Source organism: Anolis carolinensis, unplaced genomic scaffold, assembly GCF_035594765.1.
Source record: "Anolis carolinensis isolate JA03-04 unplaced genomic scaffold, rAnoCar3.1.pri scaffold_11, whole genome shotgun sequence".
NCBI classification, from domain to species: domain Eukaryota; kingdom Metazoa; phylum Chordata; class Lepidosauria; order Squamata; family Dactyloidae; genus Anolis; species Anolis carolinensis.
In genome coordinates this window covers 3300086-3317214 of record NW_026943822.1, presented here as the reverse complement: position 1 = coordinate 3317214, position 17129 = coordinate 3300086, and the positions used below count along the sequence as shown (strand labels likewise).

The following is a 17129-nucleotide window of genomic DNA, read 5'->3' as shown; positions in this document are numbered from 1 at the left end:
AGTGTTTTTGTTCGTTGAAGCTGAAGTAGTGATTTGAGTATAGGACTCCGATTCTGGAGAGCCGGGTTCGAATCCCTGCTCAGCCATGGAAACTCACTTGGTGACCATGGGCAAGTCCCACTCCCTCTGCAAAGGCAACAATCTCCCCCTCATCCCCGTGAATAAATCTTGGGATAAGTTTGCTTTGAGGTCTCTATAAGTCAGGAACAACTTGAAAGGATGCAACAACAAAGCCCCTGAATCCTTGAAGCACAACATTCAAAATCCAGTTTTGTTCCTCTCGACTTATTGGTAAATACGGAGAAGACAGATGACACCGGACATGAAGGAAGAAACCTCTGCACAGTTTTCCCCAGTAATTTTTCCAAAGAAATGAATCACATTCCCACAATTGCCATTAATGTTGATCTCTGGGGCAGTGAGCAAAAAGTGACATTTTTCTCTTGGCATCCCCTGGGCAACGTCCTTGCAGACGGCCAATTCTCTCACACCAGAAGCAACTCAGGTTGCTCCTGACACGAAAAAGGCCCGGGCTGTGGCGCAGGCTGGAGAGCAGCCACTTGCAACCAGCTGCAATGAATCACTCTGACCAGGAGGTCATGAGTTCGAGGCCCGCTCGGAGCCTATGTTTGTCTTGTCTTTGTTCTATGTTAAAGACATTGAATGTTTGCCTATATGTGTAATGTGATCCGCCCTGAGTCCCCTTCGGGGTGAGGAAGAAGGGCGGAATATAAATGCTGTAAACAAACAAACAAATAAATAAATAAATAAATCCCATGTGTCAAAGCACACTGTGAAGTGGTTGCTTACCTGCAGCAGGTGACAATCTTGCGGACCCGAAGTTTTCATTCTTCCTCACCAATCCGTCTGGTTGCAAATGTAAATCCCCTTCTCCAGTGGCGTCTTCTACATGCTGGGTCTCAATTTCAGATTCCATTAAGGGAGATATTTCCATGGGATTTCTATCCAAAGACACCAAAGGACCATTTGAATCGGCCTTCGGTGGGGCTTCATGGGGTTCTTTGGCTATCTGATCAACATGATCCACCAAAACACTTCCATGTTCAGGACCAGGATGACTGGGCACCTCCACTTTCTCCAGAAGTTCAACCACACGTGAGGGAGAGGGTGGCCAAAGCTGCTCCTGGGGCCCAGCGTGGCTTTCTTCCCCCTTCTCCTTGTGGGCTTCCACGGGGACCACGTCAGCCACGAGGGTACTAGTGTCACCCACCAAAAGGAGCATGTCTGAACCGGGGTCACAATCGCATGGGGGCTCTTCGGCAATCGGCTGAAGCGCTATCCTTGAAGGCACATTGTCCACCTCCTCCCCTTCCTGGGCAAGACCGGCTCCCGTGGGCAGCTCACAGGGGGGGAGCAGTGGGACTTCCATTAAATCAGAAGCTCCACTGGCTTCAGAAATTCCACACGAAGCTGAATCAAGATCCACGTGTCTGTGTGCCACGGCATCAGCAGAGAGGACCCTCTCGTCGCACAGAGGAGCATCCTCCGACAGCACAAGCGTTGGTTGATGAGCCCCAGCTTCACCGGCTTCTCCCTTTAAGCCATCCTTGGGGCTCTCTTTGTCCACCTGATCCCAAGCAGGAGATGGCGTTACAACAGCTGTTGTTGTTGTCAAGCCTTCCAACGAAGTTGCCTCCTTGCCACTTTCAGGCAGCCGTGAGGATGAGCTGTTCTCACCCAAATATTGCTGCCCGATAATCGGAGAAGAATCTGATGTTGTTAGCTTGAGGCACACGGGGCTTCCCTGCTCGGCAACCGCAGTCTCTTCTTTCCCTACTGTTTCTGCCGCGACTTCCTGGTTTTGTTTGGCTTCATTATCCTGAACGGCAGAGGGTGTGCCCATTAAATTATCCGTAGGCTTGCCAAGGGAAGGCAGGGCTAGGTCCTTCTGCCCGGAAGGGGCTGCCTGGGCTTTCTCCTCCCGAGCCAGAGTCAGCCGGGCCTGCTGGATAACGTCTTCCACGAGCAAGGCGGAAGCCGCAGCGATGAATTCCTGAGCGTTTTTGCTAAACCGGTCCGGCTCACAATCGCTTCCTGCCATCTCGGCTTGTTTACTGAGAGTCTGCTCCTCGGCAAGGGATGGCACTGCGGGGCTCGGGAAGCACGGAGGGAGATCAGAGGCACAGGTGGGCTCCGTGCACAAGACGGAGCCACTGCGCTGCTCATCTGTGCCAACTCCCTGCTCATGGGCAACAACAAAAAGGGTAGAGTCAGCACTTCCTCCACAGCTGCTGGTTTCAGTTCCTGGCAGCTTCAGCTCAAGGTTTTTTTGCTCCTCCTGCCCGTCAGCTGCAATCGATGTCATACTGTCACTGGCCTCAACGCACATTGGACCTGGCTTATCGCTTTCCGCACCTGGAGCAGGACCAACATCTTGGACTCCGACGCTCCGTTCCAAATCACCCATCCCAACATTCATACAATCTGTATGTCCATCTTTCCGTTCCTCTCCATTACTGTTCATTTCTACTACATGTTTTGTTGAGTTCTCCAAAATCCCTGCCGTGTTTATTATTTCAGGGTCCGGAGCTGAACTTTGCACCTCATTTCCCAGGTGCTCGCCGTCCTCAGGACGTTCCACAAACTCCTTCTTGTTGCTCTTGCTGGGAATCTCTGACCCTGTTTGTTCACGGGTCTCAAAAGGACTAACATCCGCACTCAAACTCACAAGCTCATTACCTTGTGGAGGCCTCACTTCTCCAGGTCCATCCTCACCCCCACTTTGGCAAGGAGCAACGGCACGATGATCTCCAAGCAAGGACACGGCAGGATCTGTGGTGGACACCACTGCAGAGGTCTTGCTATCACTCTCCTCGCTCTCCACAGACCGCTGGGCTGTTATGGTCACATCTGTGGATCCCGTACAACTCTTGCACTCTCCTTGCCCCATCACGACATTGCCTTCCTTGCAGGAAGTTGGCTGCTTTGTGCCTCTTGGTGTGGTTGTCTCCACTTCCTGGGGAAAGTTACCACCGTCGCATAGGTCTCCTGACCCCACAGCAACATAGGAGGAGGTCATCCCAGCTTCCCTGTTTGTACATCCACAGGAGGGGAGCTCCGCCGTCCCATGAAGGCCATTAACCAGGCACGGCTGCTCGTCACGTTCTTCCGATATTGCCTTGAAGCCTAGCCCCTCCTCTTCCTCTTTCTGCAGCTCGGCAATTGTATTTTCACTCCAACAGGAAGGTCTCGGGTTGTCTACACCCTCCTCAAAGCAAGGAAGCACCGAAATCTGGATTGCCTCTAGATCCAGTGGGTCGGAAGTGTCTCCCTGGTTTCCTTCTGCCGTGGTCTCACGGAGATCGTCTCCTAGCGCACCTGTACGGTCCCTCGCTTCAGGGCTTGGACTACCGTCCTTGCAGGTCTGCGCAGGTTGTGGGCATTCGCTTGGATTCTGGAAGGGAAAAGAAGAAGAAAGGAGGAAGGAGGTCAAATGCTGTTTTCTTTGAAGCACACTTGGAGAGCCCACGTAATAGTTTGTGAGCCTCAAAATCATAGAATCATAGAATCATAGAATAGTAGAGTTGGAAGAGACCACATGGGCCATCCAGTCCAACCCCCTGCTAAGAAGCAGGAAATCGCATTCAAAGTACCCCCGACAAAACCCTTTCCCCAATCTATATATATAAAAGGGTAATGGAATCACGGCACCGGATAAAACAACTAAACTGAATGCCCCTCTACCTTGAAAATTGACAGTACAACCTCTCATCCACGCCTCTACGTTCATACAACAAAAAGAAAAGAAAAATTAAGTCCTAGCCACAGCAACGTGTGGCCGGGCACAGCTAGTGCTCCTAATAATTTTAAAGAAAAACTGCACAGCAATCTTTCCTAGGAAAGAGGAAGTCCAAGGGTTACACATTCTATTTATTTATTTACTATTTGTTTATTACATTTATATCCTGCCCTACTCACCTTGAAGGGAACTCAGAGCGGCTTACAAATTATACGTACTGTACATCTATATATATACAGTAGAGTCTCACTTATCCAACACTCGCTTATCCAACGTTCTGGATTATCCAACGCATTTTTGTAGTCAATGTTTTCAATAAATTGTTATATTTTGGAGAGTAACCATTTTATATTTCTTTTCCGTTGCTCCCCCTACTCCCTGTCACAGCAAATGGGAAAAAGCAACTGTATCCTGTGGTCCATGGACCCCCACTGGTCCCCAGGAACTAAAATATGATCCGCAGCCTCACTGTTACTACACAGTTACTACACAGTTACTACACACTACTGTATCCTGTGGTCCATGGATCCCCACTGGTCCCCAGGAACTAAAATATGATCCGCAGCCTCACCGTTACTACACTGTGGTTTTTATTTGTTATGTCTTTCTCACCCCGAGTTTTTACTTAATGTTCATGTGGTCTGTCCTTGTTTTCATTGTCTCCTTGTTTTATTTTGTAATGGATATTATTTACTGTATTGCTTATTGTACTGTGCTGTGCTGTTTTTTTATATGCTGTTTACATTGTATTGTTTTGGGCATGGCCCAATGTAAGCCGCCCCGAGTCCCCGTTGGGGAGATGGTGGCGGGATATAAATAAAGTATTATTATTATTATTATTATTATTATTATTATTATTATTATTATTATTATATTTTGGTGCTAAATTCATAAATAAAGTAATTACTACATAGCATTACTGCATATTGAACTACTTTTTCTGCCAAATTTGTTGTATAACATGATGTTTTGGTGCTTCATTTGTAAAATCATAACCTAATTTGATGTTTAATAGGCTTTTCCTTAATGCCTCCTTATTATCCAACATATTCGCTTATCCAACATTCTGCCGGCCCGTTTATGTTGGATAAGTGAGACTCTACTGTATATATATATAAAAGGGTAATGAAATTTCGGCCTAGGACAAAACAACAAAACTACACATCCCAGAATCATAGAATAGTAGAGTTGGAAGAGACCTCATGGGCCATCCAGTCCAACCCCCCGCCAAGAAGCAGGAAATCGCATTCAAAGAAACACTAAACTTGGCAGCACAACCCATCATCCATGCCTCTACGTTCATACAACAAAAAGAAAAGAAAAAGAAAAGTCCAAATTAGAGGGAGAGGAATAATTGTTTTTAGCTCATTGCTGCCAGTTAGAAGGCTAAGCTCCGCCCACTTGGTCTCCTAGCAACCCACTCAGCCCAGGCGATAGGCAGAGTTAAGCCTCACTTAGGCCTCTTCCACACTGCCTATAAAATACAGATTATCTGATTTTAACTGGATTATATGGCAGTGCAGACTCAAGGCCCTTCCACACAGCTATATAACCCATTTATAATCTTATATTATCTGCTTTGCACTGGATTATCTTGACTCCATACTGCCATATAATCCACTTCAGTGTGCATTTTATACAGCTGTGTAGAAGGGGCCTCGTATAATCCAGTTCTAAGCAGATAATATAAGATACTTTATTTCCCATACCACCAGACTTCGCCACAGCAACGCATGGCCGGGCACAGCTAGTCTATATATATAAAAAGGTAATGAAATTTCAGCCTAGGACAAAACAACAAAACTACACATCCCAGAAACACTAAACTTGGCAGCACAACCCCTCATCCATGCCTCTACGGTCATACAACAAAAAGAAAAGAAAAATAAAGTCCTAATTAGAGGGAGAGGAATAATTGATTTTATTCCTATTGCTGCCAGTTAGAAAGCTAAGCTCCACTTGGTCTCCTAGCAACCCACTCAGCCCAGGGGACAGGCAGAGTTAGGCCTCACTGAGGCCTCTTCCATACTGCCTATAAAATACAGATTATCTGATTTTAACTGGATTATATGGCAGTGTAGACACAAGGCCCTTCCACACAGCTATATAACCCATTTATAATGGACTTAATGTCAGGGGAAAACCTTTACCCTTTACCTTAACTACCACCAATTCCTCAATACTTTATTTCCCATACCACCATACTTCGCCACAACAACGCGTGGCCGGGCACAGCTAGTACAATATATTATATTATTAGCATAGTACAATATTAACATTATATATTACTATATTGAACTATACCACTATATAATGATATTATTAGTAATATTACATGCTCCCCACCGTCACCACCAATTTCGCAACTGGTTTTGCTGAAGAGCCATTTCTGGGGCGGATAGGGAGAAGCTCCGGCCCCACCTTGCACCCTGAGAGAGGGAATGCCCCACTTCCAAAACCAACACCCCGATTCTGCCTCCAAAGCGGGCCTTCGGGAACCACACCACATGCCTCCCGGAAGGAAAATGGCCCCAGGAGCTTCCTTTACAGAAGAAAGCTTTGCACCCAGATTTGGGTCACCTTTTGCTTACTTTGCAAGAACCTTTTCATATTTGTTGCTTCAGTAATTACTTCGGCAACCAACCAATTCTTTTAGTAACAATATCTCCCCTACTTCCTGTCACAGCAAATGGGAAAAAGCAACTGTATCCTGTGGTCCATGGATCCCCACTGGACCCCAGGAACTAAAATATGATCCGCAGCCTCACTGTTACTACACAGTTACTACACAGTTACTACACACTACTGTATCCTGTGGTCCATGGATCCCCACTGGTCCCCAGGAACTAAAATATGATCAGCAGCCTCACTGTTATTACACAGTTACTACACAGTTACTACACACTACCGTATCCTGTGGTCCATGGATCCCCACTGGTCCCCAGGAACTAAAATATGATCCGCAGCCTCACCGTTACTACACAGTTACTACACACTACCGTATCCTGTGGTCCATGGATCCCCACTGGTCCCCAGGAACTAAAATATGATCCGCAGCCTCACCGTTACTACACAGTTACTACACAGTTACTACACACTACTGTATCCTGTGGCCCATGGACCCCCACTGGACCCCAGGAACTAAAATATGATCCGCAGCCTCACTGTTACTACACAGTTACTACACAGTTACTACACACTACTGTATCCTGTGGTCCATGGATCCCCACTGGTCCCCAGGAACTAAAATATGATCCGCAGCCTCACCGTTACTACACAGTAACTACACAGTTACTACACACTACTGTATCCTGAGGTCCATGAACCCCCACTGGTCCCCAGGAACTAAAATATGATCCGCAGCCTCACCGTTACTACACAGTTACTACACAGTTACTACACACTACCGTATCCTGTGGTCCATGGATCCCCACTGGTCCCCAGGAACTAAAATATGATCCGCAGCCTCACCGTTACTACACAGTTACTACACACTACCGTATCCTGTGGTCCATGGATCCCCACTGGTCCCCAGGAACTAAAATATGATCCGCAGCCTCACCGTTACTACACAGTTACTACACAGTTACTACACACTACTGTATCCTGTGGCCCATGGACCCCCACTGGACCCCAGGAACTAAAATATGATCCGCAGCCTCACTGTTACTACACAGTTACTACACAGTTACTACACACTACTGTATCCTGTGGTCCATGGATCCCCACTGGTCCCCAGGAACTAAAATATGATCAGCAGCCTCACTGTTATTACACAGTTACTACACAGTTACTACACACTACTGTATCCTGTGGTCCATGGATCCCCACTGGTCCCCAGGAACTAAAATATGATCCGCAGCCTCACCGTTACTACACAGTAACTACACAGTTACTACACACTACTGTATCCTGAGGTCCATGAACCCCCACTGGTCCCCAGGAACTAAAATATGATCCGCAGCCTCACCGTTACTACACAGTTACTACACAGTTACTACACACTACCGTATCCTGTGGTCCATGGATCCCCACTGGTCCCCAGGAACTAAAATATGATCCGCAGCCTCACCGTTACTACACAGTTACTACACACTACCGTATCCTGTGGTCCATGGATCCCCACTGGTCCCCAGGAACTAAAATATGATCCGCAGCCTCACCGTTACTACACAGTTACTACACAGTTACTACACACTACTGTATCCTGTGGCCCATGGACCCCCACTGGACCCCAGGAACTAAAATATGATCCGCAGCCTCACCGTTACTACACCGTTACTACACAGTTACTACACACTACTACAAGTTTCCTGCTTCTTGGCAGGGGGTTGGACTGGAACGCCCATGAGGTCTCTTCCAACTCTACTATTCTATGATTCTACTGTTGCAACAAGAGCAACTGGTCTCGCAAAACCCTCTTCTAGTGCCGAGGCAACAGGGATGTCAGGAGGGGAGAGGTTGACTACCCACGAAGGTAGGCACAACAACAAGCCTCCTGACTGCTGCTTCTCCTCCTCCCTCTCCCTGAGTGGAGATGTTCCATGTGGTGCCTTTGTGTCTTCGTTTTTAGGCCTGTTCCTGGGGTTATTTGGGGTGCTGATTCAGAAAATTGCATTGGATAGACCACATCATCTCTAGTTTCTGATACAGAACATATGCCATCCAGTAGTCACCATCTGTTTGCCCACAGAAAACCGTATTTAATATTCTAGAGCTGATGTGGTCTATCCAATGCGATTGCCTGAGTCAGCTCCCCAAATAAAGTTGACCAAAAACGGATTGGCAAACCTTTTGGTACTAATGTTGGAGAGTGGTCCCTGGTCAAAAAAGGTTGGGAACCACTGCTTTAGAAGGACTACAAGAAATAATTCAAACTCTCCATCATGAAAAACTAAAATTGTGTATGAATTATGAAGATGTTCCATATTCATGCATCATGTAGAAATATGAAATCCGCTATCCTAACCAAAGATAGCCCACAGAACAACTGTGGTACATAGTCATCCAGACTGTGTGGATGGTGAATGTGAATGTCTAACATTCCAAGTAAGAAATATAAAATAAAGAGATCCTCTTCAACTACTTGGTCACTGTCGCGAGAATAACATATGCCAGGTTCTGGAGACAAAAAGAGATTCCAAATAAGGAGGAATGGTTAAATAAAGTCATGGAGGTGATGAATATGGATAGACTTACATACTGGTTATCTCCAAGCCAAAGTCTGCCAAAGAAAGATACCAACTGGGACCTGGTAAAGAACTATTTAAAACAAATGAATTTTGATCCTATGTGCTAAATAGACACAATATTAGAGACTGATGAGGACGAAGGGGATGTGATGATTTACCGATTTTTACGAGCACTTGAAAAAATATCTATGATGAACCAGTTGAAGTTAGATGGAAATCAACAATTTCTATTTTTTATATACAGTAGAGTCTCACTTATCCAAGCTTAACGGGCCGGCAGAACGTTGGATAAATGAATATGTTGGATAATAAGGAGAGATTAAAAAGAAACCTATTAAACATCAAATTAGGTTATGGTTTTACAAATTAAGCACCAAAACATCATGTTATACAACAAATTTGGCAGAAAAAGTAGTTCAATACACAGTAATGCTATGTAGTAATTACTGTATTTACGAATTTAGCACCAAAATATCATGATATATTGAAAACATTGACTACAAAAATGGCATGGATAATCCAGAGGCTTGCATAAGCGAGGCTTGGATAAGTGAGAGTCTACTGTAATAGAGTAAAACAATAAATGTAATGACACTAAGTGCTCATCTCCATTTCTAAGATGAAGAGCCGGCGTTGTCTGTAGACACCTCCAAGGTCATGTGGCCATTGGCATGACTGCATGGAGCACTGTTACCTTCCCACCGGAGCAGTAGCTATTGATCTACTCACATTGGCATGTTTTCGAACTGCTAGGTTGGCAGGAGCTGGAGCAACAGCGGGCGCTCACTTCGCTTCCGGGATTTGAACCTGGGACCTTTCGGTCTGCAAGTTCAGTAGCTCAGTGCTTTAACACACTTCACCACTGGGGCTCCTGCATAGATGCCTGCCATAGATGTGGGCAAAACAACAGGAGAGAATACTTCTGGAACATGGCCATACAGCCCGGAAAACATACAACAACCCTATGTATGTATGTATGTTTGTCTGTTTATGTCACAAGACTGTTGCTAGGTGAAGTGGCCATCTGTGGTAACACTGGGAAAGAAATGTGACATGTGTACGAGGGCATGGGAGGAAGAGAGTCTTCCCACTATTGCCACAGAGACACGGTGAAGTAGAGAGTGCTCCGGGGAGGAAAGATCCCCATGAACGAACCTTAAATATCATTGCAAGGAAAGCATGTTGAAATGAAGCCTCCTCCGAGTCTAGCGGCTGTCAACTCTGAGCCAAAAGCAGAGGGAAACACTTGAGATAGTTCTCAGCCAGCAGCCCAAGCAAACACAGACAAAAGTGACACTTGTTCTGGAACACAAAAGTGTTCCACTGAGATTTGGCACAAGGTAGGAGTGGGGAGGGAAAGGGGGCCGGCGAGTAGAGCTCTCCTCCGTCCTTGCAATGAAGTCATTCCGCTGAAAAAAACAGAGCCTCTCCTACAGGAAGCCAACTGGCCTCTCAGCTGACCCTGCATGAACTAAAATGAAATAATTGTCGGCCCCGGTCCAAAGCAAATTAGATTAGACGTGAAGCAAACCAGTCCTCAGAAGGAAGGGCATCGAAACACAGCCTCTCCGTTTTGTCAGACGTGATGAACCCAACTAGTGCTTGCGCTATCCATCAAAGAAAGAGCAGGCACCATCTGGCACAAGCTGGGTTTCAAGCCTAACCAATAATAATAATAATAATAATTTTATTCTTATATCCCGCCCCATCTCCCCGGAGGGACTCGGGGCGGCTTACATGGGGCCATGCCCAGACACGACAGCACAAATCAGATAAAACATTAAACCGAGCAGTAAAACTTCAACATGATTAAAAACAGTCATAAAAGTCAATATACACAATAATATTAAAATCCCGATTTGGGTCAAAAGATCCAGGCCAAGGTGCAAAGCAATATCAAGTTATCAGGGAGGGATAATTATGCAGCAGGTGTAATACTTAAAGTGCTGAATGAATCCTAAAAACAATCCAGAGGGTCTACTGCTTAATAGGTAAATAACATGATTCCACAAGGATCAGTCAACGAAGGCCTTCTAACCAACAAACTTTTAACACAACTGTATATACTCAAGTATAAGCCAACCCGAATGTAAGCCGAGGCACCTAATTTTACCGCAAAAAAAAACTGGGAAAACACTGACTCCAGTATAAGCTGAAGGTGGTAAATTTCAAAAATGAAAATAGATACCAATAAAATTTCATTACCATATATACTCGAGTATAAGCCAACCCGAATATAAGCCGAGGCACCTAATTTTACCGCAAAAAAACTGGGAAAACATCAACTCCAGTATAAGCCGAGGGTGAAAATTTCAGAAATAAAAATAGATACCAATAAAATTTCATTACCATATATACTTGAGTATAAGCCGACCTGAATATAAGCCGAGGCACCTAATTTTACCGCAAAAAAACCTGGGAAAACACTGACTCCAGTATAAGCCGAAGGTGGTAAATTTCAGAAATAAAAATAGATACCAATAAACTTTCATTACCATATATACTTGAGTATAAGCCGAGGCACCTAATTTTACCGCAAAAAAACCTGGGAAAACACTGACTCCAGTATAAGCCGAGGGTGGTAAATTTCAGAAATAAAAATAGACACCAATAAAATTACATTAATTGAGGCATCAGTTGGTTAAATGTTTTTGAATATTTACATCAAGCTCAAATTTAAGATAAATCATTATTCTCATCTTCCTCAATCTAAATGTGCTTATGTATCCTTTTAATAATAATAGAGTAAAATAATACATGTCATAATAAAAATAATAAATACAGGAAAATAATACAAGTAATAATAAATAGAGTAAAATAATAAATGCAATAATAATAATAATAAGATCAGCCGCTATTAGGACCTCAGGATTGAACTTCAAAGACTCTGGCAGAAACCAGTGCAGGTGGTCCCGGTGGTGATGGGCACACTGGGTGCCGTGCCAAAAGATCTCAGCCAGCATTTGAAAACAATAGACATTGACAAAATCACCATCTGCCAACTGCAAAAGGCCACCCTACTGGGATCTGCGCACATCATCCGAAAATACATCACACAGTCCTAGACACTTGGGAAGTCTTTGACTTGTGATTTTGTGATATAAAATCCAGCATATCTATCTTGTTTGCTGTGTCATAATAAAATAATAAGATCAGAGTGAAATAATAAATGTATTCATAATAATAATAATAATAATAATAATAATAATAATAATACAGTAGAGTCTCACTTATCCAAACTAAATGGGACGGCAGAGGCTTGGATAAGCGAATATCTTGGATAATAAGGAGGGATTAAGGAAAAGCCTATTAAGCATCACATTAGGTTATGATTTTTACAAATTAAGCACCAAAACATCATGTTATACAACAAATTTGACATAAAAGGTAGTTCAATACGCAGTAATGTTATATTGTAATTACTGTATTTATGAATCACCAAAATATCATGATATATTGAAAACATTGACTACAAAAATGGCATGGATAATCCAGAGGCTTGGATAAGCGAGGCTTGGATAAGTGAGACTCTACTGTAATAGAGTTAAATAATAAATGTATTAACACTAATAATATCGCATGCTTTGAATGCGATTTCCTGCTTCTTGCAGGGGGTTGGACTGGATGGCCCACGAGGTCTCTTCCAACTCTACTATTCTATGATTCTATCAATATCAGAGTGAAATAATAAATTAATAATAATATAAAATGAGTAAAATAAATGTAATAGTAACAATAACAGAGTAAAATAATAAATGTAATAATATCAATAATAATAGAGAAAAATAATTAATGTACCATATATACTCGAATATAAGCCAACCAGGACCCTCACCCAAGTATAAGCCGAGGGGGGATTTTTCAGTCCTAAAAAAAGGGCTGAAAAACTAGGCTTATACTTGAGTATATATGGTAAGTAGGCATACTAAAATAACAATTTTAAGGTAATTCCTCTGTGCTTACTAGCCTGCTCCATCTCTTCACAACAAGAATATACTGAAGGAATAACTAAATAGACAGCCGAAGAAGGGCACAGAAAAGCCAACGGTGCCCATTCTGGTCCACTCTTAATCCATAACACTAACATTATATCGTGCCTCCCAAAAGAGAAGAGGAAAATCTTATCCAGGTATGAGCAAGAATCAGCAGGCAATAAGGGAATGGCCAGGTAGAACTGCTTTGCGTCCATGGGTTTTTTGCTCACCGTATCCCGGTGGTTCTGAATGTGCATCCGGAGGCAGAGAAGATCCTTCTCCATGCTGGGTCCTACTCCTTTCTTTACGTCCGTCGTCAGCGTGTAAACATTTAACCCTCGGTGGTGCTTAACAACACAGTACTCCTCAGAATTTACGATTTGGGACAAGGTGCTCCAGCAGCACGGTTCGCTGGCTTCTTTCCTAAAATTATGCAAAGAAAACAAAAATCATCATGCTAGGTTGGCAGAAGCTGGAGCAACAGCGGGCGCTTCATTCCGCTCCCGGGATTTGAACCTGGGACCTTTCGGTCTGCAAGTTCAGCAGCTCAGCGCTTTAACACACTTTGCCACCGGGGCTCCTTACAGATGTGGGCAAAACATCAGGAGAAAATGCTTCTGGAACACTGCCATACAGCAAGTGTATTTGTTGCAACTGGCCAGCTTGAATCAACGGAGAAGCAATTAACTGACATAATGAAGGACTGGAAGCTGAACTCCAGGAAATGTCCCCTAGATGGTGGAAAAGAGCTACCAAAAGCACGAAATCAATCTCGGTGCTTAGTCTCATTCCCTCAGACCCAAAATTCCAGCTAATGGATGAGTACCTGGATGGCCATTCAGACACTCCTCTCTGCAACCAAGGGACACACAACAACAAGAGTAATTCCACACTTAATATTGCATTAAAAATTCCCAACAGCCTTTGACACTGGAAGCAAACGCCCCACTCTCTCAGCACTGCAAAAGAGACTCGGAGAAATGGCAGAGGGTAGAGGACAAGTATATACCAAGATCCCTAAATGGATGAACAAAAACTATTTTTTTAAGGTTTTTATTTAAAATTTCAAAAGGTAACAATAAAAGTGGGGGGACATTTGAGCAAGAGTAGCAGCAGAAATGAGATATAAATATATGACTCGATGACGGACCCCACCAGGACATGAGAAGTGCCTTGAATGTATATTTAAAAGTATAATTGTGTTAAGTCTTTTAATGTATGCTCCTGATTTTATTGTAATTTTTAATCGTAATGGATTTTTAAATTTGATGTAAACTGTTTTTGATGTATATGTTTATATTGTAAGCCGCCCTTATGAGTCCCCTTATGGGTGAGAAGGGGGGGGGGGGGGTAGAAGTGATTTAATAATAATAATAATAATAATAATAATAACTTCAAAGACTCTGGCAGAAACCAGTGCAGGTGGTCCCAGTAGTGATGGGCACACTGGGTGCCATGCCAAAATATCTCAGCTGGCATTTGGAAACAATAGACATTGACAAAATTACGATCTACAAACTGCAAAAGGCCACCCTACTGGGATCTGCACGCATCATCCGAAAATATATCACACAGTCTTAGACACAAAGTGTTTGACTTTGATTTTGTGATACAAAATCCAGTATATCTATCTTGTTTGCTGTGTCATACAATAAAATAATAATAATAATAATAATACCCACAGCTGCTGTAAGAAAATCGCACAGACAGACTACAAACAGAGGCACAACTATGTGGCCCAAATGATTCATTGGAACTTATGCCTCAAGTACCACCTCCCAGCAGCAAAGAACTGGTGGGATCACAAACCTGCAAAAGTATTGGAAAATGAGCACGCAAAGATACTGTGGGACTTCCGAATCCAGACTGACAAAGTTCTGGAACACAACACACCAGACATCACAGTTGTGGAAAAGAAAAAGGTTTGGATCATTGATGTTGCCATCCCAGGTGACAGTCGCATTGACGAAAAACAACCGGAAAAACTCAGCCGCTATCAGGACCTCAAGATTGAACTTCAAAGACTCTGGCAGAAACCAGTGCAGGTGGTCCCGGTGGTGATCGGCGCATTGGGTGCCGTGCCAAAAGATCTCAGCCGGCATTTGGAAACAATAGACATTGACAAAATTACGATCTGTCAACTGCAAAAGGCCACCCTGCTGGGATCTGCGCGCATCATCTGAAAATACATCACACAGTCCTAGACACTTGGGAAGTGTTCGACTTGTGATTTTGTGATATGAAATCCAGCATATCTATCTTGTTTGCTGTGTCATACAATAATAATAATAATAATAATAATAATAATAATAATAATAATAAATCACACAGTCCTAGACACTTGGGAAGTGTTCGACTTGTGATTTCGTGATACGAAATCCAGCATATCTATCTTGTTTGCTGTGTCATAATAAAATAATAATAATAATAATAATAATAATAATAATAATAACTGACTTGAAGGCACAGAACAACAGCAATCTTGACTCTCTCATTAGCCAGCATAGGAATTTGCTCATTTTTTTTTCAAACTATAGTCTCAGAGACCACAAACTGGCCCTCAACGTAAAAAGAGTGAAGAGTGCCTTACCGGTAGAAGAAGGAATAAGAATATAACAGAGGAAATAAGTCACTCCAATATTCAGAATATCTTCCTTACTCTGTCAGGAGTTGGTGGAGCTCCTGGTGGCCCCTCTCTAAGGCCAAACCGATGGGGGTGGCCCCTTCCCGATTGGGGACCCCGAGGGCGTCTCTTCCGCCCGGTTTCTGCAACAGGAACCACGTCAAGCGCTGCAACCCCAGCCTCACGGCAAAATGCATCAGCGTCTCCTGGGAAACATTTTCTGGAAGGCAAAACGGAAGAAAACACAAGTATTTAGGCTGCGGCTAAGGTCAACACTATCTCTATAAAAATGTCGCCATCACCAAAAAAGAAAACGTTGTTTCTTCTCCCTCGTTTCTATTGCTTAAAAAACAAATCAAGATTTGACCTAAAAGAAAATTGGTTAAAGATGTTTTACCAATGGCATATGACACCGAAGAAAATAACAAAATTTGCAAAAGACAAGAATATCAAATGCTGGAAGTGTGGGAAAAGCGACGGTACCTATCTACATATGTGATGGTCCTGTGAAAAAAATAAAACCCTGTGGGAGAAAGATACACAACAAGTGTCAGAAGATTCTAAAAATAAAGAAATCTTATTTAATTACTAGCTGTGCCCAGCCACGCGTTGCTGTGGCAAAGTGGTGGTGGTATTGGTTAAAAATTGTTATGTAATTTTTATTTGACGTTATTTGTATTTTTTAATTAATTTTATTGTAAGTTATCTTTTTATTTATTATATTTTATTATTTTCTTGTATTATTTTTAGTTATTTTCTGTTATTATAGTATTTAATTGTATTAATTTTTTAGAGTTTTTAATTATTTTTTAGTGTTTTTTATTATTTTTTATTGGGTTGCTAGGAGACCAAGTTGGAGGAGCTTAGCCTTCTAACTGGCAGCAATTGGATAAAAGCAATTATTCCTCTCCCTCTAATTAGGACTTTATTTTTCTTTTCTTTTTGTTGTATCAACCTAGAGGCGTGGATGATGGGTTGTGTTGTCAAATTTCGAGGTTGGGGGGCCTGTAGTTTTGTTGTTTTGTGGGTCGCCGTGATGCCATCACTCTTTTATATATATAGATCTGATAACAGCAGCAAGAATGACATATGCTAAGGGACAGAGGGAAAAAAACAGTCCGAATATATCATCATCATCATCATTTAATTACTTATTAATCGCCCTCCATCCACGATGCTCTAGGCGATTTACAAGATAAAATTGTAAAAGATAAAAATACATACATACAAATATTAATACAATTAACATAGATCAAAAGCTCTAGTCAAGAGCCAGGTCTTGAGTGCGAGGGTAAAAGGCCCCAACTCACGCATGGCTCTCATCTAGGGCGGCAAGGCATTCCCTAAGGCAGGGGCAGAAATAGAAAAAGCTCTGCGTCTGGTCCTTTCCAAGTGCACTTCTCTAGGACCCGGTATATAAAGTAAGTCTTGTTGGGATGGTCGTTGCGACCTCCGATGATGGGAGAAGGAGAGACAGTCCCTAAGGTACGATGGGCCCTGGCCGTAAAGAGTTTTAAAGGTCAGAACTAGCATCTTATATAGACCACGGTAATCAGTTGGAAGCCAATGCAGATGCTGCA

The 17129-nt window shown here is 43.1% G+C and overlaps 1 protein-coding gene across 8 annotated transcripts in view; it reads right to left on the bottom strand.

Moving 5' to 3' along the window:
- akap13 (A-kinase anchoring protein 13) overlaps positions 1-17129 on the bottom strand; it is a 329870-nt gene that overhangs the window by 179846 nt on the left and 132895 nt on the right. For all 8 annotated transcript variants that reach the window (XM_062963356.1, XM_062963358.1, XM_062963363.1 and 5 more), the window contains exons 6-8: positions 15586-15769; positions 13157-13349; positions 811-3415 (exon numbers count right to left, since the gene is read on the bottom strand). In XM_062963356.1, coding sequence (XP_062819426.1) covers positions 811-3415; positions 13157-13349; positions 15586-15769 — 2982 coding nt within the window. The remainder of the gene's footprint in view (positions 1-810; positions 3416-13156; positions 13350-15585; positions 15770-17129) is intronic.